Here is a 27,326-nt window from a genome sequence, read left to right on the forward strand (position 1 = left end):
TCAATAACCACCCAAAAGAAACTACAAGCTTTCCGTGCCAACGCAGGAGAGCTGAAACTGTTCCCGACATCACTTACACACACGCGTTTCTCACAGATGCAAACAGGCTTTGGTAAATTATGCCTGACAATTAGTGCAATAAATGGATATTATATTTTTATTTACTTTTTTTTCCATTTATTTGGTCACAAAAGTGGATATATTCAATACAATAGGCTACTAATATAGCATCAAAGGAATTGCACATTTAAAAAATAATTATAAAAACTATTTTTGTAAGAAGAGAAATTTATATAGGCCTATATTTACAGTTATAAACATGGTTAGCATGCAATATATTTGATGTTGCATAAATATGATGTTATGAAAAAGGCCATATTCGTTTGTTTGGATATTAATGTGATTATGAATATGCCTTTTCCGGATTAACAGCACAATAATATATAAGAAATATTAATATAAAGGGTATATATAGGTATATTAGGTAACACTTTATTTTACGGTGTCCTTGTTACATATGTTACATGTACTTACCATAATAATAACAGTAAATTATGCATAATTACACGCAACTAACCCTCAACCAAATCCGGATCCTACCCCTATAGTAATAGTTGCTTAATATTACTCAGTACTTAAATATATAATTATACTGTAACAATGACAACTCAAAATAAGTGTAACCCTACACTTACACGTATTAATTAATATTACTCAGTACTTATTTTTGTAAATACGTCACCTTAAAATAAAGGGTTACACTTTATTTTAGGGTGTCTTTGTTACACTGTAATTATACATTGAAGTGTTGAGTAATGTTAAGTAACTACATGCACTTACTATAGGGTTAGGATTAGGGGTTGGTTTGGTTGCATGTAATTATGCATAATTAATAGTTATTACTATAGTAACTACATGTAACATATGTAACAATGACACTGTGAAATAAAGTGTACCAAATAAAGTGTAACCTTAATAAATAATGTGCTATATATTGGTCAGATATTTGTATATGAGAGCTCATTTAGCAGAGAAAGTGAACTCACACACACACACACCAGTGATAGTAGAACAGACGAGACTTCAGCACTGAGGCCAGCGCACGTCATCACACACACACACACACACACACACACACAGATGCGCGCTCTCGTTCAAAGACAGACGCGCGTCCCGCCTCTCAGTAGAAGCGCTGCTGCGCAGGGAACGAGCCACACGCGCACGCAACGCTCCGCGATTAAACCCGAACAAAAGCTTCCGCGTGTCGGACTGAGTGACTCTTTCAAATCGATGGATTGGTTTTGAAATCGTTGCGGGGGAAAATACGGTATTTTTGTGTGCAGGTCTTCCCTTCCCTTTCCTTTTCAACGATGGAACTCACGATGGAGAACATTGGAAACATGCACGGCGTTGCATCGCACTCGCAAGCGGGGGATCTGATGAATCCCGCGCACGGAAGACCCTCGTCGGCTTCCCATCGGAGCCTGGTGTCCCACGGGCGCTCGGCGATGGTGTCCAGCATGGCGTCGATCCTGGAGGGCGCGGGCGAGTACCGGAGCGACCCCGCGCTCTCCGGACACCTGCACCCGGCCATGACCATGTGCGAGTCCGGCATGAGTTTATCCAACACTTACACCACTCTCACACCTCTTCAACATTTGCCTCCTATATCCACGGTCTCAGAGAAGTTCCATCACGCGCATCCGCACACGCACCCGCATCACCACGCCGCGCACCAGCGCCTCGCCACCGGGAACGTCAGCGGGAGTTTCACGCTCATGCGCGATGATCGCGGCCTCGCTTCAATGGGGAACTTATACGGGCATTATCCTAAAGATATGTCCGGAATGGGTCAACCACTATCCCCGCTTTCCAACGGCCTCGGATCTCTCCACAACTCCCAACAAGCGCTTTCCGCGTACGGACCGGGCGCGCACCTTCCCAATGATAAGATGCTCTCACAGGGCGGCTTCGAGACGCACGCGGCGATGCTCTCGCGGAGTGAGGAGCACTTGAGGAGTTTAGGTGGGCACGGGCACGGTATGATCTCGAATCTGAACGGCATGCACCCTCACAGCCACATGCACTCGCAGGGGAACGGATCCATGCTGTCCGACAGAGAACGGCACGGCGGCGGGGGCGCGCAGAGCGCGGGCGCGGGACAGGTGGAGGAGATCAACACTAAAGAAGTGGCGCAGAGGATCACAGCAGAGCTCAAGAGATACAGCATTCCTCAAGCTATTTTCGCACAGAGGATCTTGTGTCGTTCCCAGGGAACGCTGTCGGATCTCCTGCGTAACCCGAAGCCCTGGAGTAAACTCAAGTCCGGGCGCGAGACTTTCAGAAGGATGTGGAAATGGTTACAGGAGCCCGAGTTTCAGAGGATGTCCGCGTTGAGGCTTGCAGGTAAGACAGCTTTACATCGGCAGGATTTAGGGAATTTACTCTGGGAGATAAAACAACACGATCTCATGAAAGTGCGTGTCTATACCACGAATATTATTTCTCGTGCCATTTATACGGCAAAAATGTGTTTTTGCTACGCACTGTAAACCGTTGGGTAGGATTATGGGTGAGTGAGTGCGTATTACACGCTATAAAGTGCGTATATGCACGCGACAACTATTGTTGGCGTATAAATGGCACGATAAATAAAATTCGTCGTATACATGCGCACTTTCATGAGATCGGGCTGGATAATATGCATTTTACACTCTTAAAAATAAGGCGCCATATTTGCTTCCGCAACGATTCTCTGTTTTTCATAATGGGAAGATAATATAAAGAAGTGAATCAATCAAAACTAACTTTACCTGGACAATAACTTTATTCTAGATCTGCTGTAAAGCCTAAACAATCTCTGTTACTGTAATCTCCTATTATCACTGTAAAGCTGCTGTGAAACTCTATATTGTTAAAGCGCTGTAAACGAAGGAGACTTGATTAAAATAACACTTTTCCACTATAAAGAACAGACACCGATAAAGAAGCTTTATTTTTAAGAGTGTTTGACACAACTGTGTGCTGAAGCAGTTAAAGCACGGACTTACTGAATTATATCCTCATGAGACCCTAAAAACGTCAACATCTCAGGAGTTTCTAATCAAAATATGACTTTCTGTTACAGAACAGAGCTTTGAGTTCATACATGAACACTAGAGACACCAGGACTCACAGCATGTTTATCTGACACAATAAGTGAAATATATCAATATTCCTAGTAAATATTACAATCTGTTATGAAAACGTTGCCAAATATTACTCCTATTATATTTACCCATTTATGGACATTTTATACCCACATCTTGCATAAAGTAAAATGATAAATCAATTAATTCCGTTTTATCTTTGGTTGAGAATCACCTTTATACAAAGCTTGGAAAAAAAACCCCTGAAACTTAAAGTTTGATTGATTTAAAGAAAATACCTTTTTTTGCCTATACATGTAATTTCATAAAATATCTGAGTCCTGGTGTCCACTACAGCAGAACATATGAATAAAATACCTAATATATTTGTTTCATATATGCTCTAAACAATATAATGACATAAGAAAAATACTGAATTAAAAAAAACGTTTTCTATATAGATATGGATATATATATATTTCTATAAATATATATATATATTTTTTATCAGGAGGATATTGCAGTTTTGTATCATAATATTATTATTATGCAAGCAAAATACTTCTCTAAAACAGCGTTAAAGTTTTGTAAGTGTATTAATAGTTCAATTCAGAACCTTTTGTTTTCGAAATGGAAACCAAAACAAACTGATTTAGCTCAATAACTCAACTAATACACAATGGCGAAATGTGCTTGTTGTGACATGCATAGAATTGTAATAATGTCTTTTCGGCAAAGGGATCCTTAAATTATATTTATAGTTACATTTATGAGCGAGCTTTCTTTGTGTTTAAAGTACCTGCAGTTTCCAAATGCCATTTTACTGCAAAATAGAGTTGTAATAATAATACAAGCCAAAAACACGTTTATGTTTTGCGATTTCGAGGCGTCATTGTGAAGTGACGCGCGTTGTTTTAGAGAGTGTGTGTGTGATCTGGACTGTGACCATCAAACATTAGAGAACGATTTGCTGTCTGAGGCTGATAAGAGGATGGAGTGACGACAGATGGAGATCTGAGCTCTTAAACACTCGTGTGTGTGTGTGTGTGTGTTTCTGCGCGTCCTCTCGCGCACAGACACATTTGATCGCAGAAATATCGCGAGCGTGACCTCCAGCGGATCGATAGCGCAGTTTCCCAGCGTGCCTTTGAAACGGATCAGCGATCAATTCCGGAGAGAGAGAAAGAGAGAGAGAGAGAGAGAGAGAGAGAGAGAGAGAGAGAGAGAGAGAGAGAGAGAGAGAGAGAGAGAGAGAGAGAGAGAGAGAGAGAAACTGACCACGCTCGCGTTTAATTCACCTCGCTTTGTTTTAATGCCCTGAGTGTGCGCGCGTTTCCGTGCGCGCGTCTGATTCGGACACTGGATTTTACGCATTCATAACAAATCTATCTATCTATCTATCTATCTATCTATCTATCTATCTATCTATCTATCTATCTATCTATCTATCTATCTATCTATCTATCTATCTATCCATCCATCCATCTATCTATCTATCTATCTATCTATCCTTACATCCATCCATCCATCCATCCATCCATCTATCCTTCCATCCATCCATCTATCCTTCCATCCATCCATCCATCTATCCTTCCATCCATCCATCTATCCTTCCATCCATCCATCTATCCTTCCATCCATCCATCCATCTATCCTTCCATCTATCTATCTATCTATCTATCTATCTATCTATCTATCTATCTATCTATCCAATCAATCCATCCATCCAATCCATCCATCCATCCATCCATCCATCCATCTATCTATCTATCTATCTATCTATCTATCTATCTATCTATCTATCTATCTATCTATCTATCTATCTATCTATCTATCTATCTATCTATCTATCTATCTATTTGTCCTTCCATCCTTCCATCCATCCATATATTCTATTTGACAATACTTTTACAGCATATATATTTTGACTAATATTTTGTAATAGTGATCTCTGCAAAATCAATAATGGTTTATGATTATTATATTATGATAATAATCATAATCAAAATGGATAAAAAGGAGGACAGTTACTGACACAGAGTTCAAATACTGCAGTGAAACACATTTACTGTAAGTAAAACTGTGTGAAAATGTGCACAATCTTTCCTTGCTCGCAATTACACACTAGTATTAAAGAGCCTAATAAAAGCAGTAGTGAAATACTCCACATCTATTCATCATATTGAGATCCCAGATTTATTAGTATCCTAATCAATAGGTATTCTCCTCTCAGGTTTTGGGGGTTGTGTGTGTGTGTGTGTGTGTTCAGGCCCATGAGACGCGTGTGGTTAGAGAGGCCAGCATTAGTGACCTGAGTCTGGACACATGTCCAATCTGTGTGTGTTTCAATGTCTAATGGATCACTTGACATCTGTGATTAATTACAACTCAGCACAACTAAGACATGCTCTCCTCTCTCTCACACACACACACAGACACACACACACACAGACACACAGACACACACACACACACACACACACACACACACACACACACACACACACACACACACACACACACACACACACACACACACACACACACACACACTCTCTCTCTCTCTCTCTCTCTCACACACACACACACACACACACACACACACACACACACACACACACACACACACACACACACACACTCACACACACACACACACACACACACACTCGCTATCTCTCTCTCTCACACACACACACACACACACACACACACACACACACACACACACACACACAATCTCGCTTTCTCTCTCTCTCACACACACACACACAATCTCTCTCTCTCTCTCTCTCTCTCTCTCACACACACACACACACACACACACACACACACACACACACACACACACACACACACACACACACACACAATCTCGCTTTCTCTCTCTCTCTCACACACACACACACACAATCTCTCTCTCTCTCTCTCTCTCTCTCACACACACACACACTTAATTCAATCTAAATCTGTCATATGTGTGTTTTACATTGAAATGGAAACAGACAGTGATGTAACTCTGGCTCTCCAGCTAATCAAATACAGCATGAATATTAATAACTGATCCTAAAGAAAGATGAGATGCAATGTAGAAAAACAAAACTTTAATACCTCGATAATAGGAAAATCCCCCAGTAATCACAATTTTTCTCATCAAATGATCTGAGCCGCTCATTACTGTAATTGTATATCTCCATTATGAGTATTCCTCAGTTGAGTCCATTCGTTATTTAAACGAGGATTGAATATGATTGGAGAACGAGTTATTCCGAGCTGGGTTATTCTCAGTGTGTCGTCAGCCATTTTGATGCTGGCCAACGACTTCATGGGTTTCCAGTAGCTCAGATCTCTATTTTATTCTATAACAACACAGAATTTGACCCAATATCCTCCACCTGTCTATAACAGACCAACACTGATCAGATATTAGCATTGAATTAACATTTAATGCACAGAAAACCCTCAGACGAGGTATTCTGCTTATATTGAATGGCCTTCTCTACGAAAGCTTTTCATCCGTGAATAAACAAAACCATAAACGGCCAGGATCGGTTCAAGCATTTTATGTTCTGGTTCTGCAAACACTTTACAAGTGCAGAGATATTGATGCAGTGACTGAAGGCTTGGGGAAATCCATCTTGAGCTGTGAAAACATCAATTTAGTATAAGCCTCTAATAAGGCTTTTTCACGAACACCAAGGGGGAGTTTTGTCTGTTTAATAAGACATCTGAAGTGTGTGAGGACAGTTGTGTTAAGCTCTGTGCTTAAAGAGAGCCGGTGAAGGACACTCCAGCGTAATCCACACACACACACACACACACACACACACACACACACACACACACACACACACACACACACACACACACACACACACACACACACACACACACACACACACACACACACACTCACACACACACACACACACACACACACACACACACACACACACACACACACACACACACACACACACACACACACACACACACACACACACACACACACACACGTCAGAATCAGTGTTGAACAGGAGTGTGTACACTAATGAGCCTCAGATCAGGCGGAAACCACATCATAACACCAGTTTGTGAGAAATTATTTCCATTCATTCCAATAGAGTTAATACTGGAAATTATCAGTTTGTGTTCTTAAAAATCGCATATAATGACATAGTCATATAAAACTTGATTTTTCTGTTGCTTTATCTCTCTTAAAATGTGAAATTTCAAAGCATTTCTGAATTTATTAATTAAAGAGTGCAATGCATGAACATTTGCACACTTATTTACAGTGAATTCTGTCTTGTAGAGATATAGGAAACACTTTATAATAAGGCTTCATTAGTCATATAAACAATAATTAATGAAATAATCTTACTGTAATACAGGAAATTATGAGTTTATGTGTTGTTAAAAATTTCATATAATGACATATTCATATAAAACTTTAATTTTTTGTTGTTGTTGCTTTACAATGCTTGACATTTCAAAGCATTTCTGAATTTATTAATTAATACCTACACAATTAATGCACACTTTTTTACAGTGAATTATGTATTGTAGAGATATGTAGTCAATGAGGCTTCATTAGCCATATAGACAATGCTTAATTAATGAAATAATCTCAATTAATGTTGCAATTTCAACATTTACCAATGCATTTTAAGATCAAAAGTTAACATTAGTTAATGCACTCTGAACTAACATGAACAGTCAATACATATATTTATTAACTTACATTAACTTAAGGTTAATAAAAATATTGCTCATCGTTAGTTCATATTAATTAATGCATTAACTTCTAACAAATTAGACGTTTTACACATTGCATTATATATTTTCATATAACCAGACATATATCATAATACTTAATTATTCATATTCTTGTACAATACAGTTGTCTTTGAAGATGTATTTTTGAAGCGTTTTACCATTTTTTTTTTACAATTATGTGTCTTTAATTAAATACATTATAAATACATTTAGAATGCATTATAGAAATACACAAATCTACAACTCACATTGTTAGTCGTGTGTGTGTTGAAGCGGGAACAGAAAGTCTCTAACTCTCAGATAATCAAATACAGCATTAGTACACTGATCCGAAAATTTGTCTAAAATAATGCATATCTTTTAGTTTCGAGCACACAGATATTAAACTGAAGAATCGTTGCAGTGATTCCCAACGGACTGCAGTCGCACACCAAATACAATTACTGTTCAATTATGGATATTGTAAGCAAAGCGCACATAACTGTGATATTATAGACAATAAAATGCTATACAAAGGAAAAAGACGACTAGTAACTGACGAGACTAATTCACAACACACACACACACACACACACACACACACACACACACACACACACACACACATACACATACACACACACACACACACACACACACACACACACACACACACACACACACACACACACACACACACACACACACACAGATTTTATGCTGCAAACTTTGTCAAATCCAGTGTTATTTCATCCTCCAAACAAGCACTTGTTTTCCGGGTATCTTTCATCACACACTCACTAAACACACATCACACTGCCTCTGACACAGTGTGTGTGAACGAGAGAACGGGTTTTCCTGAGTCATGTCGAGACATCGAGAGCGTGTTGTTTTACTACAGTAAATCTTCTGCTGATGTCCACAGTCTCATACACTCAGTTTCTCTTTCACTGAAGAAGATCAAACTCAAGTCACTGATAATGATGTTGACGCATGAGTTACACTGCAAACACCAACACTAATATTAGATTTTTATTACACTCATTTGACAGTTTAAATTGTAATGCATTAAACACTTTTTCTATGATATTTGCATTGTAAATGTATTCATAATGCATATTATTATAATTTGTTATATGCTCATTATTCAAAGTTCCTGTTTTATGTGTAATAAAATTCATGCATTATCCTCTTTAAAGTAGATATGAACAATGACGTATTATAATGTATTATAAGTCTGGCTATGAAAATATGCAATGCAGTACGATGTGTAAAATGTTATGAAAATTGGTAACACTTTACAGTAAGGTTACAGTAATATGATCAAAAACATGAGTCAATTTTAGTTTAATCCCTCCATGCAAAAAATATTTGCAGCAAAAAACCGAACTTATATAGTTTTGTAAAGATATCTGCGCTTTAATAAGTGCTTAAAATGATTTTCACAGATTTCTACAGCACAAGAAATGATCCATCGCTGCTGTAAGTGACGGACTATAAGAGCTTTTAACAAGGACACGAGCGTCTCATAATAATCCAGCGTAAATATAAACACATAAAGATTTGTGTGATTATTCTACTGGCTCATGAAGGAAAATCAGCTTTTCTCCTGTATTTAAAGCAAATCGTACATTACAGCAGCTTGGTGAGGATAAAATACTAGCATACTAATGCAATGCAACTGCAAACATTTCACAGAATGCTATATTCCTCTACAGGCACATGTTGAATTTAGTGGCTTCCAGTCTTCATCCCGACAAATGAGTAACATAAGCAAAGATGTTAAAAACCACATTGTATGCTAAGCTAACGCAAACAAACTATTTAAACTATTAAAGTATAAAAACTAATACTTATAAGTGCTGTGAACTTATTCCATTTGAGTCCACATAAAGAGAACATTTCTAACTATTAAATAAATTATCATTTGTATTCATTTAAACAATGTAATAATTTAATGCAGAAATAATGAGCTCATTGAAGTAATGAATACTTGTTTGTTAACAAATGATCATGAAATTTTGACAAATATAGCTCTGGTGAATGTTGATTCAGAGTTTGTGTTTTTGTCTTAAGCGTTTTAGTTTGACGTTTCTTAAATGTAAGGACTTGCTTCGGAATGTTCAGGGAAACATTTAAAAGTAACATTCACATAATGTTTGCGGAATTCTAAAATGTTCCCTTAACGTTCACATAACCAAGAAGAAACGTTTAAAAAACTGGACGTTTCAGAGATAACGTTTGGAGTGTTTGTTAGCTGGGTAATATTATCCGTTATTGGCTCCCAAATATAAAGAATTATCGGTTATTGGCTTCCAAATATAAAGAATTATCGGTTATTGGCTTCCAAATATAAATAATTATTGGTTATTGGCTTCCAAATATAATAAATAATTATTGGTTATTGGCTTCCGAATATAATAAAGAATTATCGGTTATTGGCTCCCAAATATAAATAATTATTGATTATTGGCTTCCAAATATAATAAAGAATTATCGGTTATTGGCTCCCAAATATAAAGAATTATCGGTTATTGGCTTCGAAATATAAAGAATTATCGGTTATTGGCTCCCAAATATAAAGAATTATTGGTTATTGGCTCCCAAATATAAAGAATTATCGGTTATTGGCTTCGAAATATAAAGAATTATCGGTTATTGGCTCCCAAATATAAAGAATTATCGGTTATTGGCTCCCAAATATAAAGAATTATCGGTTATTGGCTCCCAAATATAAAGAATTATCGTTTATTGGCTCCCAAATATAAAGAATTATCGGTTATTGGCTCCCAAATATAAAGAATTATCGGTTATTGGCTTCCAAATATAAATAATTATTGGTTATTGGCTTCCAAATATAATAAATAATTATTGGTTATTGGCTTCCGAATATAATAAAGAATTACCGGTTATTGGCTCCCAAATATAAATAATTATTGGTTATTGGCTTCCAAATATAATAAAGAATTATCGGTTATTGGCTCCCAAATATAAAGAATTATCGGTTATTGGCTTCCAAATATAAAGAATTATTGGTTATTGGCTTCCAAATATAATAAATAATTATTGGTTATTGGCTCCCAAATATAAAGAATTATCGGTTATTGGCTCCCAAATATAAAGAATTATTGGTTATTGGCTTCCAAATATAATAAATAATTATTGGTTATTGGCTCCCAAATATAAATAATTATTGGTTATTGGCTTCCAAATATAAAGGATTATCGGTTATTGGCTCCCAAATATAAAGAATTATCGGTTATTGGCTTCCAAATATTAAGAATTATCGCTATTGGCTTCCAAATATAATAAAGAATTTTCGGTTATTGGCTTTAAAATACAAAGAATTATCGGTTATTGGCTTCCAAATATAAAGAATTATTGGTTATTGGCTTCCAAATACAAAGAATTATCGGTTATTGGCTTTCAAATATAAAGAATTCTCGGTTATTGGCTTCCAAATATAAAGATTATTGGTATCGACCAAAAATTCCATATCGGTGCATCCCTAATTCATAATATATATTGTAGAAATAGTATGAGTGCGACAAATTAATGCTCAGATCCTCTTACATCAGTATTGCATCAGTCAACGAAATATCCATATTGTTCAACAGCCAATGTTTCGATTCAATTCTGGAGCAAACTAAGGGTTGGTGAATTTTACATAGCAACACATCAGCCAGCCAATAAACAAACAGAGAAATGTGTTGATCTTCCAGCCCTGATGGAGTCGGCTCTGAATGAATCTCATGATCTCTAGATTGAAATGAGCTGAAAGGGTGAAAGTCAGCAGACGTTGAGAAATGCTGTGAGCGACAGAATGCCATAAAGCACGTTACAGTCTCTCTCATTCACGTATGTTTGCCTGCCGCTGCACGTATCAGAGATCAATAACTCGGCCCACCATCCCCCTCTTCTCTCTTTCTCTGCAACACATCACAAAAAAATTACCCTCCATCCATTACGACTGCCACGGCGCTATTGAATCAGAACATTCTCAACAGCAGAAATCCTCTGTGTGCCTGATGAGAGGACAGACGGCACACACACGTGTGCTGAAAGAAAGATGACAAACAAAACATAACCTCGTTAATATGCACACATAATATCTGAGAATAACTATAACATGTGCTGGCCTTCTGAAACAAGGAGGCAAAATCTGCATCTTTGAGTGCGTTGTATTTGATGTTTGATGTTGACATGGTTTCTATGATTAAATGCACAGCATTTGCCTGACACTATGCAACCAATAATGTAATATTATTAGCATGCTATTTATTAAAACCGCTAGTTATTAGCAAATCACAGCAATGCAAAATGTGACTTTTCGCCAATAAAATGCTGATTTACTCTATGAATAAATTTTCATGAAGTTAATAATTAATTTTCTCTCGGTTTATCATTATCAAGTCTACATTATTACATCAATCAGAAAACCAAGTGCAAAAGGCCTGATAATTATTAATAATATTTAATCTCCCTTACAATACTAATATTATGGTACAGATTGATTACCATCTTCATTTATGTCATGATTTTACATGGTACTCCATTAAAATTTAGGAATGCCATGACATTTCCTCAGAGCATTTGATTATTAAATATTTTCACATATAGTGCAACAAATGATCAAATAAATTCTCAAAATTGTTATTTTATCAGATGATCTGCAACTTGAGTGACAGTCACATCAAACCGACTACAGCTCTCACACACACACACACACACACACACACACACACACACACACACACACACACACACACACACACACACACACACACACATCAAAAGGACCCAAAACAAAACAGTAGTTGTTCTCTCCACATCTCTCCCCTAAAATGTGTGGAAATGATGGTTAGCGTGTTTTAGCGACACGAGGAGCACAAAGCTGAGAAACATGAAATCTTCAAATATGAATCAGATGATATCTGACATGAGAGCAGATGTGGAGGTGATCCAGCATTGATCGAGGGAGGAGAGCTTTGACTTTGTGAGGATGGAGGCAAGTTGCTGAAATGATCGATCTGGGCTTTAATAATTGATAAGCGTGAGGGAGGGAGACGAGGCCTGCGTAACACACTCACTTCTTGGTGAGCAAAGTAAAACGTGCCATGAATACACACACACACACACACACACACACACACACACACACACACACACACACACACACACACACACACACACACACACACACACACACACACACACACATTAACATTGAATGGATTGAAGAAGAAAACTGGAGTGTGAGACACTCATTTACACACTCCTCTGATTATCATTTGTGCCTGTCAGCAAATACAAGTGAAATCTGAAGGTTGAAGTGGCGTTGTGTTCATATGTGTACGATTCCACAGATAAAAGGAAGTTATGAACAATCATTCCTACAGTAACATTAATAGAGCGTTTATTCAAAGTTATCTGGTCTATAATAATGTTATTATAGCACAAAAACATTATTTATACATCATTCATGGAACGTTTTTCAATTCAATTCAATTCATTTATTTGTATAGCGTTTTCACAATACACATCGTTTCAAAGCAGCTTTACAGAAAGTGCATGAGTCCATATTACAGTGATCTGTTATCAGAGGAAACGGTCGAAGTTATGTATTTCAGAAATGTACTTATACAAAATCACAGAAATTTATTAATTTAAACAATGTAATAATTTAATGCAGAAATAATGAGCTCATTGAAGTAATGAATACTTGTTTGTTAACAAATGATTTGGAAAAATATAGCATTGGTGCATGTTGATTCAGAGTTTGTGTTTTGGTCTTGAATGTTTTTTAAATGTAACTACTTGCTTTGGAATGTTCAGAGAAACATTTAAAAGTAACATTCGCATAATGTTTGCAGAATTCTAAAATGTTCCCTTTTCACATAACCAAGAAGAAACGTATAAAAAACAGGACGTTCGGAGATAACGTTGGGAGTGTTTGTTAGCTGGGTCTGGGATTCAAAATCTAATTTTAAACCTTGAAATAGAGAAAGTTTTGTGATTATGAAACACATTTGAAAGTGTCTCTGATCCTCATGTGACTCTTGTGAAGCTCCAGATGTTTTTTCACACTGGAGAGAACATGATCCTGAAGCTCCAGTGCTATTTTTGTCATTATGTTTATGCTTATTTTATTTTAAAAGGAACACTGCATTTGGTCCATCATATAAATGTGATAAGAGATAAAAGAGCTCATTTTCATCTGCAGTCTCTGGATTGCATTAAAGCAAAAGATTGACGCACCAAAAAATGAAAACGTACGCAAATTCATTTTCATTATTGAATTCAAATTGTTATGAAATTAGGATCATGCAAAACAGATGCGTATGAAAATATGTGTGCATGAATATACGGTGGGCTGGTGGCATGTTTAAATGCACCTACCGGTGCGTTTGCAGGATGAATGTAGTGTGTGTACGTGTGAGATTGTGTTATAGAGTGTGTTTGCGCCACACATTGTTAAGGCTTATCTGACTTGCGCTGAATCTGTATTGATTTCCTTTCCCTGCTCACTCCTGCATCTCTAGGGCTCTCGCCAGCAGCAACCGCAGCCAGCCGTGCAACACACACACACACACACACACATGCACACGCACAGGCACATGCACATGCACATTCACAAGCACACACAAACACATGCACACACACATGCACACACACACACACACACACACACACACTGTTAACAATGATTCTGTGTAGTTTCTTCATGAAGAGGTATTTCAGGCAAGAATAATAAAAAAAGTAAATCCTATATTAGTAATCAATTCAAGCTTGTAGAAATTAAAGCGTAAATCTCAACGATATAAAATTAAGAAAAACCTAAAGTCACCTTTTCTGATACCAGTGTTCCCATCATGCACTGGGACATGAATAATTAATGAAGTTGATTTTTCACTTTTCCAGCTGTATTTACACCGTTTTATCATTGCTTTTGTTGTTAGGTTTAGGAACTTGCCATTTTGTGACAATTGGAGTTGACAAAACGACACATTCATACTCAAAAACGAACATACTTTTACTGGCGATATTTTCTTTGTTACTTTTACTTAACTTAGTTAAGTAGAGTTTACTTAATTCCATATGTGAAATCTACTTTAAAAATATGCGTGCAAATCTTGACAAAGAAAAATGAAGTACTTTTTTTTTTTTTTTTAGTGTACAGTATAAGTGTTCTATGCACCAGAACACTTATAGAACAAACCAGAACAAACATTCTCCCAGGAACATTATTAGAATGTTCTCAAAACATTTGCACAAAACATCAGTCATGGAACACTAGTTTTAGAACGTTCAGAGAACATTCAAAATGTAACGGAATTCTCGGAATGTTTGCAAAATGATCAAATGGAATGTAACGTTCATTAACATATTAATACTGGAATATATTTGCCTGGTTCCCTCCTATACAAACACATATTATCAACACACATTTTTCAAGTTTAAGTCATTTCTGTGCCATTTTTTTTAATAAAACTCTCCTACAACCCCTTCTGTCCATCTGCCATCGGTCAGAGAAACAAATCATTGTACTGGAAGCGTCACAGTCTCAGGGTTTCACTGTGTGTGTGTGTGAACCTACTTAACTATACTGTATTTTGGGGACCATTTTGTACCCAGCAGTGAACAAAACATGAGAAAATCTCCAAAAAACTCTCTTTAGGGACGTCCTCATTTGTAAATCTGGTCTAAAAATAAAGTAATAAAAGTTTTTTTTTAAATCAGCGACCAAAAGACACCAATCTGAATCCCTTCAATCTTAAAACGCAGAAACACACACACACACACACACACACACACACACACATACATAACATAAAGGCTTCATTTGAGATCTGTAAGTGAGGGTTTGCTCTTGCAATGACTTCTTGGCTTTCAGATCAATCAAACTGTCTATGAATGGCGTTTAATTGAGCTGGTGGGGATGGATCTGGTCTGTCAGATGTTTGTCCACTGAGAAATTGATTTTGGAGACCAGTTAGGAAACCCGCAAGACAAAGAAGAACTCATGCGGACCTGGAGGAAGGGAAAGCTCAGTATATATCACACCTGATATACATCTGATATAATTATAATCTCAATGTAGAGTTTACTCTTGTAAAAATAAAGGTTCCAAAAGGGGTTTTCCCTGCGATGCCGTGGAAGAATCTTTCAGCAATTTTTTTTCTTAGTGTAAAGAACATTTAAAAAAATCTAAAGAACCTTTTTTTTTAACAACCTGAAAATATTCCATGGATGTTGAAGGTTCTTTTATGGAACATTGATGCCAGTAAAGAACCTTTATTTTTAAATTCAAACGGGTTATAAAGGGCCTTTAGTCTGTTCAAGAGTCTATAAAGAAGTTTTATGTAATGGACATGATATATTTCAATATGAATGTGATTATATTAGTACACATGCCTAGATTCTATTGGCACATTAAGGCTAAAATACGAGAATCTTTTCTTTTCTTTAAAGAAAGTCCCATTGTAGTCAATCATTTTATCCCTTAAAACTCATCTTTGATCACGTATGACATATTTAATGTTTTTTCCTTGAAAAAGATTCTTCATGCCTTAAAATAGCTTGAATGTAACTGGACACCCTTGCCTCATTTAGTATATGCAAATGAGCCCCGCCTCCACTCACTCACTCACTCACTCAGAGATCCACTCGTTGACGATCACACGTTGATCTGATTGGTTACAAGGTAGTTTGTGACGTCAGAAACACCAGCGATTTCAAAGCGTGTTTTTGAGACTGTCTTTGGTTCACTGCAGTTTTAAGGAGAAAATACTCAGCAATGCTGTCGACTTATGAATTTACACATGGTTTGTCTTAAAGCATATTAAAAACACAACATATAAACAACATTACAAGCTGGATTTTCACCACACGGGGACTTGTGAAGAAAATGTGAACCTATTGACTTTATAGAGTCGAAACACCTGAAAGAATAAAGTCAGATTATTTAAATTATCTCTAGACTTTTTGGAATAATACATTTATTCATTTAGCAGATAGTTTCCCACATACAGAGCAATAGAAAGTATGAGCATTTATCTTCTATTTCTGAAGGAATTATAGCAAGTTATGTATTACTTAATTTTTAAAAAATCTTTTCATTGAACACACACACACACACACACACACACACACACACACACACACACACACACACACACACACACACACACACACACACACACACACACTCTCTCTCTCTCTCTCTCTCTCACACACGCGCACTCTCTCTCTCTCTCTCTCTCTCACACACACACACAGACACACACACACACACTCTCTCTCTCTCTCTCTCTCACACACACACACAGACACACACACACACACACACTCTCTCTCTCTCTCTCTCTCTCTCTCTCTCTCACACACACACAGACACACACACACACTCTCTCTCTCTCTCTCTCTCTCTCACACACACACACACACACAGACACACACACACACACACACACTCTCTCTCTCTCTCACACGCACACACACTCTCTCTCACACACACACACACACAGACACACACACTCTCTCTCTCTCTTACACGCACACACTCTCTCTCTCTCTCTCTCTCACACACACACACGCGCACACTCTCTCTCTCTCTCTCTCTCTCTCTCTCACACACACACACACACTCTCTCTCTCTCTCTCTCTCTCTCTCTCTCTCTCTCTCTCTCACACACACACACACACACACACACGAGATTCACATTTTAAACGCCATATGTTGTGATTATTTTTTGCTAGCCGATCCATAACATAATAATATAGGTAAAGCGACGCCCGGTGCATTCTATTAGCCTAAGTTTTTTTTAAAAAATGTAGCTTGATTGATAAATCCCGTCATCAATATTGTTTAAGTCACATGAACACAAAACAAATATTGGCAACAGTCCGCATTAAAAACGCTATATCTGTAAATATCGACAACACGCATTCAAAATATTCAGTCTGACGTTTTTGAGACTAAATTATGCATCGTGCGTTTAGAAATGTCGAGGCTCTCATATCAAACTAATAATCCTAATTAAAACAAGCAGGCTATAATATTATTTTTTATTATCATTACTGGTTGACATAAAATGACATAACATTGTATTTTTAAACATGACCTTGTTTATTTATTTGCATCGTGCATGCTGATATTTAATACTCAAGTAGGCTAATAAATGCATGTTTAATATAGGCCTATACGAGTGCATTTCATAGTTTTTTTTCTAGCAACGAATAATCGAAAAAAAAATATTTTCACGTGAGCTGCTGGTATAAAAACAAAAAGAACAGATTTCAAATACACACACGCTCAAATAGCTAAAAATCGAAAGAAAAGCTCCAGCTTTAACCTCTGTTGTGGTCAAACGTTCAGTTTATCGATGATGAACATTGACATCCACTCCTACACAGCTTTATTTACACCAAACGACTAAAGTCGATCTCTAAAATAAAGAATGATATACCTACAGGATTTTAGGCTATTTATCACACTATGCAACCATTGAATTAAATAAGATCCTGCACTCTAAAAATGTTGGGTTGTTTTACCCGATGTTTGGGTCAAATATGGACAAACCCAACCGTTGGGTTAAAAAAATGTATTCCAAAAATGTAAACCAACGGTTGGGTTGGTCCATATTTGCCACAAACATGGGTTGAAACAAAGCAGATTTTTTTAGTATGTGGTTAAATTTTCTATTATTACTAATAATATTTTTATAAATCACTATTTATTTGTTTCAAGCAGAGGACATCTCAATGGATTCTTTATGATTTAAAAAAAACTCCGTTACACTCTTAAAGAAGTGCTGGGTTGTTTCAACCTAAATTTGGGTCAAATATGGACAAACTCAGCCGTTGGGTTAAATTTATAAATGACTTTTTTTTAACCCAACCTGTCCATATTTGACCCAAATTTGGGTTAAAACAACCCTGCATTTTTTATCAGTGTAGCATTTCTTTGCGATTTTTTGACCAATAAAAAAATAAACTGTTGCAGTAATATTTATGAACAGCATTGATTAAATCTATAAACTCGCACGTTCAGCATCATGTATTGTGTTAGTGGTTTGTGTTGAATAGGCTTTGATTGACATGACTGTTTCTCGCCAGCAGTAGCCCGGCCCGCGCGGGAGAGGGTTCGTTTCACCGCACCCAAAAACAGAACCGCCCCGCTCAAGCCATCGATCCCGAGCCGAGCTGTTAGCGGCCTGGTGCGGTTAGTTATCGACCCCGCCCCCCGCCCTCTCCGCCACGCCCACACCACACACAGACCACACCCACCTCAGCAGACTGCATGCACATGTGCCTTATGATGTTTTAACAACCTGTAGCCTACAAAAAACCCACAAATCTAATCTGGCACCATTGCTTTGGCCAACACAATCTCATGAAAGTGCGCATCTATAGCAATTTATACGCAAAAAAAACCGTGCATATGATACGCAGTTTTCGCGTGCATATAATACGCACTTTATGGTATAATACGCACGCACTCCACACCACTAATCCTACCCAATGAGTTTACAGTGCGTATCATATACACGTAAAACTTGTTTGTTTTTTTGCGTATAAATTGCACGGTAAATACAATTCGTGCAATACGCATTTTCATGAGATCCTGATGGTTTGGCAGCAGATGTTTAAACACTGTGAATCAGACTCAGCAATGATTTGCTAATTTTCTGATCCATTATCCAATCCCCAGCCTATATTACTCAATACTTTTAAAAATAAAGGTTCCAAAAACGGGGTTTCCCTTAGTGTAAAGAACATTTTAATAATCTAAAGAATCTTTTGCCACTAAAGAACTACTTTTGTCATAAGCTACTTTGAAACAATTTGTATAAAGGTGCCATCTATGCAAATAAAGAACCTTTATCTTTAAGAGTAAATTCCATCCTAAACGACTGGGTTAGTTCAATAATTATATTTCACTAAATGTATAAATGGCAAAAAAGCAACACGAAAGATCAATAATTTCATAGTGTTTTGTAGTAAGAGTTAAAGGGTTAAATTTAGAAACAGCATATATTTGATTGTGATGAATAGACTCGAAAATCTCCTTGATGAATATTGATTTGTGATTTGCAACTCTTATATACTGCCATATGAATTCAGCGCAGAGAAAATATAAATAAAAGCACCTAAACTGCAGCAGTTTATAATTCATGCATGTGAGTGATAAGATATCAATACCACCGCTTACCATCGGATTACAAAACTAACACACGCTGCCCATTAAAATGTCATCTGCAAACATCACATATTGAATGTCTTTTCTGTGATTATGCGGTTTCTTTTTCATGAAAGAACAATTTTTCTTATTTTATCAGTGCGAGTTCATAAAGTCTGCTCGTGCACAACCCTCAATGTGCATCTAACATCTTTCAGTCAATGAAATTATTTCAAAATGATTCATTATTCTGCTGGGATCGAGTAGAAAAAACCCGGATTTATTGTAAGTGGCAATAAAAATAAAACAACACGAGAACTGTTAAAAAAACAATTTGCAGTCTGTATAATAACACACTGCACTATATCTTATTGAGCACGAGCGCAGTGCGGCCTATATATTAAATACATGCTTTATAAAAAAGGGTTTAAAAGCAAAGGTCAATCGATTACAGGACTATTAATTAGTAAGAAAAAAATAAAGCAAGTGAATGCGATGAATTCCGTGAGGAGCTTTCATTCGCTTTATTATTTATTAGCTATTATTTGTGCTGTGCCAATCAGATTCGGTTCCGAAAATGTTTTTAAGAGATTATATTATATATGGCTATCCGCAAATAAACGAGGCTATTTGTTGCTCAGAGAGACGAAATGCATCGTTCTCCAATAATAAATGTAGCTATATAAAATAAGCAATTAGGTCTCGATCAGTTACAGCTTACTTCAGCCTTAAGTAACAGATACGCATTAGTTAGTAGCTTCTCATCTCACATTTCGTTGCATATAGATCAGCTTTCTGTGGTCTGAACGTGTTGTTTTTGATATAGGCTAATTATGATTTTCCAACATTGGCGATTCACCCTTGAGATCATCTGAATAAACTGTGCGTGAAATTAGTGAGTTTTCCCAGTGCACTATACGTGCTATATGCATTGTGTTTCCATACTGAATAACACAACGCAGGCATAAAAGCTAAAATAATCCAAAGTCTTCTAAATCCAGATTTGACGAGAAAGCGCTTTACATTTTCCGTCTGAAATCCCACTATTACTACCATTAAAAATGGCGCCTTTAGACACGCCAGTGACAGCAAACATTATTGGCTCGAGTCTTCCCTCATATGGACGCAATTTGAATGGCTGTCATTTGCACTTACACACTTTGTTTAGTCTGATGCTGCTTGTGTTTTTTATTCTCATGCATGCATAGGATATATGCATATTTATTCTATCTGCTAATGACAAACCTGCAATTGAGTAGGCCTAAGTGTATCATTTGGATACGATGGGCTACTTTGTGTCGAGCAAATTCTGATTAAAAGCAAAGCAGGTGCGAAATGATAGAAATTAAACAGTGCAAGCAGTTAAGATAATCCAATGTTAAGATATTATCATGTACATAAATATATAAAACACAGCATGGTGAATGCACTCGAGGTTTTGAACATGCATTATATCTGCTGGATGATTTTTGTACATCTTTTTCTCTCTCTCTTAAAATGCGTTTAATACAGCAGGCAGAATGCACGTCTTTCTTCTCTCTGTCTGCGCGCTGCTGTTGCCCTAAAAGCTGCAATGATCGATTTTCCTGTGTTTTCTCTCGCGCACGTGGTCCAGTAATCAGGGCCCCTTCCCGGGCGATCGATCCGTATCGATCCCTCGAGCCCAGTGCGCGCCCACGCGAGAGCGCGTGACACCGGGAAAGAGCAGAAATGATGCTCGATATACAGAAACACGAGGCGATCGGACAAAAGAGCTGTAAATATGGGTCAGAGAGGAGGCAGTCCTCATCAAATGCTGCACTTCTGTCGTTTGAGAGTTAGTCTCCTCGGCTCTCCACGTGATTTGTTGAAGTAAATGATTCGGTTTTGTCCAGGAAAGACAGTCATGATGTAAAATACAGATGCTGCAATTTGAACAAACCCTTACCCTGACCAGAGACCAAATATACTGAATGTTTACAGAATGATTTTAAAGGGTTCTCAATAATGTTTTAATTATATAAACATGCTATATATATATATATATATATATATATATATATATATATATATATATATATAGACATACATGGAAAGACATCAGATGGATATATATATATATGATAGATAGATTGATATATATATAGATAGATGGATAGATAGACAGACTTGGCTTTTGAACTAGTGTGCAGATGCACATATGAACTACTGTACAGTTTTTGAGTGATTCTGCATGTTTGTGTGTTTTATTGGTGCTGTGTGTGTGTGGTGTGTATGTGTGGTGTGTGTGTGTGTGCTGTGTGCGGTGGCATATGAATATGATGGATGAGAGAGCTGCAGCTTTAGACAGCAGCAGTAAACAGATTTGACTGTGTAGGGGAGATCGATCGGCTCATGGCTCTCTGTAATTAGACATACAGTGTTCAGCCTGGCATCAGCACAATCTCACTGGGGGAACCCTGTGTGTGTGTGTGTGTGTGAGAGAGAGAGAGAAACACAGACGTGAGCAAGAGAAGGAATCGTAGAATTATACAGCAAGAAACCGAAAGAGATGTTCTGTGCATTAGCAGACACTTATGTGTGTTTTAATGAATGATAACAGGGAAGACTGTTGTTAAACAGTGACATGGATTTAATGATTTTGTTGCACAGACAGATTTGCTGAAAGCAGAAACTGAAACGGCTTCGGCGTATCGTCTCGTGTTTTATAGAGTTAGCTGTGACCACTAACACATGAATGTAAATCCTCAGCTTGACTCCAAACTGAGTGGATTTTGCCTGAGGGTTTTCAAACATGAGTCCCACAGGACACACACACACACCCGATCCCATCACACAAAACATTCTGTGTTTTTAAATTTTCAAAAAACATCACTTAGTATAATTTATAAGCTATTTTCCTCTGTGGACATTTTCTCCTCATAATGTAGGGTTCACTAGGACACACAAGCGCACACACACACACAAACACAAACACACACACACACACACACACACACACACACACACACACACACACACACACACACACACACACACACACAAACTCTCTCTCACAAACACAGACACTCTCATACACACATTCTGAAAACACAAACTCTCTCTTTCACACACATACAGTATTCTGAAAACACACACATACACTTTCTCACACACACATACTCTCATACACATATAGTACAAATACAGTAATTAGTCAAGTACGCACACAATAAATATACATGCGTAAAACACTTTAATGGCGTAATTTAGGCGTCACTCCCTGAAATGTTGTATTTTTATTTATTGTATCAGAAGGACATTCCGAGAACATTGTTTCCTCTCAACGTCACAAGAACACATTTTAAATTATGTTATTATAAAAATTATTTTATAAGAACATTTGCTAAACACTATTTTAAGAACGTTTACATAACCTTTAGAAAATGTTAGAGAAAGTTATGGGAATGTTGCCTGTTATAGCTGGGAATCCTGACTATAATAGTATATAATTTACATAAAAGACTCAAATTAAGCCACTTTTTCTTCCTCATTTCATTCTAAGTGGCAGTTCTATTGTTTTTAGGTAAATTACTGATGTAAAAGAGGTCACAGTAAGCTTACTCCAATAAATTAAAATGATTTTACATAAATTGATATAGTGTGAACAGGAAAACCGGTGTGATCACACTATTATGATATTAAATATTTTGAAACAGAATTTCTACATGCATATATTCCTTTAAACTCCCCCTGTGGTGAAAATCCAGCTTTTAATGTTGTTTATATGTCTATGTGGTGTTTTTAATATAATAATAATAATAATAACTTTATTCTTATATAGCGCTTTTAAAGCAGCTTCTCAAGGCGCTTTACATAATAAAACAAGCAAATTTAAAAGACAACACTGAGGAAAAATAAAATAAACAAAAATAAAATACAATAAAATAAAAGTCGAGTAAAATATGCTTTAAGACAACCCATGTGTAAATTCATAAGTCGACAGCATTGCTGAGTATTTTCTGCTTAAAACTGCAGTGAACCAAAGACAGTCTCAAAAACACGCTTTGAAATCGCTGGTGTTTCTGACGTCACAAACTACCTTGTAACCAATCAGATCAACGTGTGATCGTCAACGAGTGGATCTCTGAGTGAGTGGAGGCGGGGCTCATTTGCATATTCATAGAACCGCGCATACTAAATGAGGCAAGGGTGTCGAGTTACATTCAAGATATTTTAAAGCATGTAGAATTAAAAACGTTTAAATGTTTAATTCTAATTTTGATGATCAAAAATGAGTTTTAAGGGATGAAATTATTGACTACAGGGGGACTTGTAGAAATAATTTTGCATTATATCCGAGCTCACAAAACACTGAATGACTCCCCTCATATAAACAACATTAAAAACTTGATTTTCACCACAGTGGGACTTCAATATTTGTTTTATGAAATACGTTTGTATATCATACCTGAGCTCGCAAAACACAAGCTTCTTTCACTGAATGACTCCCCTCTTTGTTTTCAGCTTTGGTTGCATGAGTTTCTATCAGCAAATGTCCATTTCCTTGTGTTCTTCTTGTATTTTCACTTGTCTCTTTCTCTCCGTCTCCTCATGGCAGCGTGCAAGAGAAAGGAACAGGAGCAGCACAAAGACAGAAACATGGTCCCGAAGAAGCAGCGTCTGGTGTTCACCGATCTCCAGCGCCGAACGCTCATCGCCATCTTCAAGGAGAACAAGAGACCCAGCAAAGAGATGCAGATCACCATCTCTCAGCAACTGGGCCTGGAGTTGTCCACCGTCAGCAACTTCTTCATGAACGCCCGGCGTCGATGCGTGGATCGCTGGCAGGACGAGCACGCGGCCAGTCCCGGCCAACCCGGCACATCGGCAACCACTTTCTCCAAAGCCTGAGCCGATGCCAGGCTGACGGACCAGTGCCAGATGCAGCAAACCAACAGATGATGATGATCTACGGTGCCCATCAAACCTCACAAACCTCGTCCGGGAACGGCGGGTGCGGATGAGCTCCGGCAAAACCCAACGCATTGCACGCTTTTCATTCGGTTTAGTTCTCTCTCATCACGGATACTCTCAGAAAAAAAAAGGTACAAAAGATGTCACTGGGACGGTACCCTTTCAAAAAGCACATATCTGTACCTAAAGAGTGCATGCATGTTAGTACCTCAAAGGTACATTTTGGTACCAAAAGTGGACATGGACCCTGGACCTCATAAGGGGCAATTTTTAAATAAGTAAATAAGCTTTCCATTGATGTATGGTTTGTTAGGATATAATATTTCTGAGATACAACTATTTGAAAATCTGGAATCTGAGGGTGCAAAAAAAATCTAAACATTGCCTTTAAAGTTGTGCATTTATGTTCACAAATATACCCGTGTGACTTGTGACTGGTTTTGTGGTCCAGGCTCACATATCAGTACCTAAATGGCACATATTAGAACCTTTTGAAAGGATACCGTCCCAGTGACAGCTTTTGTACCTTTTTTTTCTGCGAGTGTTGGACGTTCCCCTCACCTGTGCTTGATATTTGAGCTAAAACATCTCTCATCTCAAAGTCTCTGGATTAGCCAAGCTATACGGAAATTTCTCTCTCTCATAGAGCAGTGGAAAGAAGGAACAGAAGGCAATGCGTATTTTAGCACACACACACCCACACTTATTTGACCCTTGACGCAAACAATTCATACGAGTATAGTTTCAGGAGTGTTTTCACTGCCAGTGTGGCGCCTTGTTCTTGCTTCAGCACAATGATAAAGGGATGCAAAGAATCAATCAGGCCTCTGTATTTTCCCCTAAAGAATCATTTTACCGTAGGGGTTTTACAGAGCGCTTCACCGGCACAGAGCAACAGCGCCACCTCCTGGAGATCCACAGAAACGCACCTTTCGTTCGCTGCGGGATGGAGACTTTAGATGTCATGCTGCCTTCAAGACAGTGTCATTCTGGTACTTTAAGTTAAACTAAATAAAAGTGAGAAATGCTGCATTCACTGAAAATAATAACTTTATTGATAAAATCATTCGCAACAGATTTTAAGTAAATATTTACTGCAACTGTTCTGTACAACTTGCCTGTTATTATCAAGTAAGATCTACTTACTAGTGAACTTAACATTCATTTGACATTTAATTGACACTTCATTTTTAATTGAATTAAGTAATTATTACTTAATAATATTTAATTTCACATATAAAATTAAGTAACATCTACTCAACTAAGTTAAGTAAACTTAAACATCTAAGTTTAGAATACAATATATTTAATAAATTCCATATTGTATCTATACAATATTTGTTACACAATATACAATAACGGTAACATTCGATGGATCGTTTGAGTATGAATGTGTCATTTTGAGTAGAAAATGAACTCCAATTGTCACAAAACATGGCAAGTTCCTAAATCTAACAAAAGCAATGATAAAACGGTGTAAATACAGCTGGAAAACAGAGAAAAATCAACCTCATTAATTATTCATGTCCCAGTGCATGATGGGAACACCGGTATTAGAAACGTTGAGTAGGTTTTATATCGTTGAGATTTACGCTTTAACTTCTACAAGCTTGAATTGAGTGTTAATATAGGATTTACTTTGTTTTTTGAAATCTTGCCAGAACTACCTTTTTCATGTAGAAACTAGATTTGTTTTTTTGTTTTCTGTAGCATTTATTTCATGACAAAATCATTGTTATCAGTGTTGGGAACTAGCTGAAATATGCTTTTTTTTAAATTGTATAACCTTGCATCAAATCAAATAAGGGTGATAGCGTTTCCCCATCAATCTCAAACACCGCTACTTGCAATTTCCAAGTAAAACCTCTTGAAGGCAGCATGAGTGAATCCCTGTCCTGCGCAGGTTTTCAGATGTCAGGATTTTTATCATCCATAGATCATCAATGAGTTTTTGTGGCTGTTTTTTTCATGCATTTATTTCCTGCATCCAAAGATATTTTCCGTTACCAAAGACGAAACAATCAGTAATCAAGCGGAGAGTAAAAGCTGTTGATTATTTTTCTCCTGTTTGTGGAGACCTGCAGCTTCTAATGGCCAAAACCTAAAGGTAAAATGTCACTGTATGATAATTGAGTGCCAACGACAGATGCCTTAACGATAATCATAGAGGATGTTTGTAGCTCAAACTCCCTTCCTTTCCCATGAGTCTGTGCGCGTCGGTAGCGGAGAATCCGACGAATCACGTGATTCCCAACAGGCGCCGAAAAACCCACTCGTTCCTGAGTCCTGAGATCCGTTGTTTGTTTCGGAAACCAAATCAAAGC

At 37.2% G+C, this 27,326-nt stretch overlaps 1 protein-coding gene across 1 annotated transcript; it reads left to right on the forward strand.

The window, feature by feature from the left end:
- Positions 1-1,370: 1,370 nt before the first annotated feature.
- onecut3b (one cut homeobox 3b) lies at positions 1,371-24,939 on the forward strand. The gene is made up of 2 exons (XM_077222163.1): positions 1,371-2,406; positions 24,647-24,939. The coding sequence occupies exons 1-2, from the start codon at positions 1,371-1,373 to the stop codon at positions 24,937-24,939; spliced, it is 1,329 nt and encodes a 442-aa protein (XP_077078278.1).
- Positions 24,940-27,326: the final 2,387 nt, after the last annotated feature.

The sequence above is a fragment of the Siphateles boraxobius genome, unplaced genomic scaffold (genome assembly GCF_051911475.1).
Source record: "Siphateles boraxobius isolate OS27281-9 unplaced genomic scaffold, OSU_SipBor_1 86, whole genome shotgun sequence".
Taxonomy (NCBI): Eukaryota; Metazoa; Chordata; class Actinopteri; order Cypriniformes; family Leuciscidae; genus Siphateles; species Siphateles boraxobius.

What these genes read in the sequence shown, in the direction of transcription:
- onecut3b (XM_077222163.1), top strand. Translation starts at nt 1,371, where the DNA reads ATGGAACTCACGATGGAGAACATTGGAAACATGCACGGCGTTGCATCG. An exon ending in GTCCGCGTTGAGGCTTGCAG is followed by an intron (nt 2,407 to 24,646) that starts GTAAGACAGCTT and finishes TCCTCATGGCAG; the next exon opens with CGTGCAAGAGAAAGGAACAG.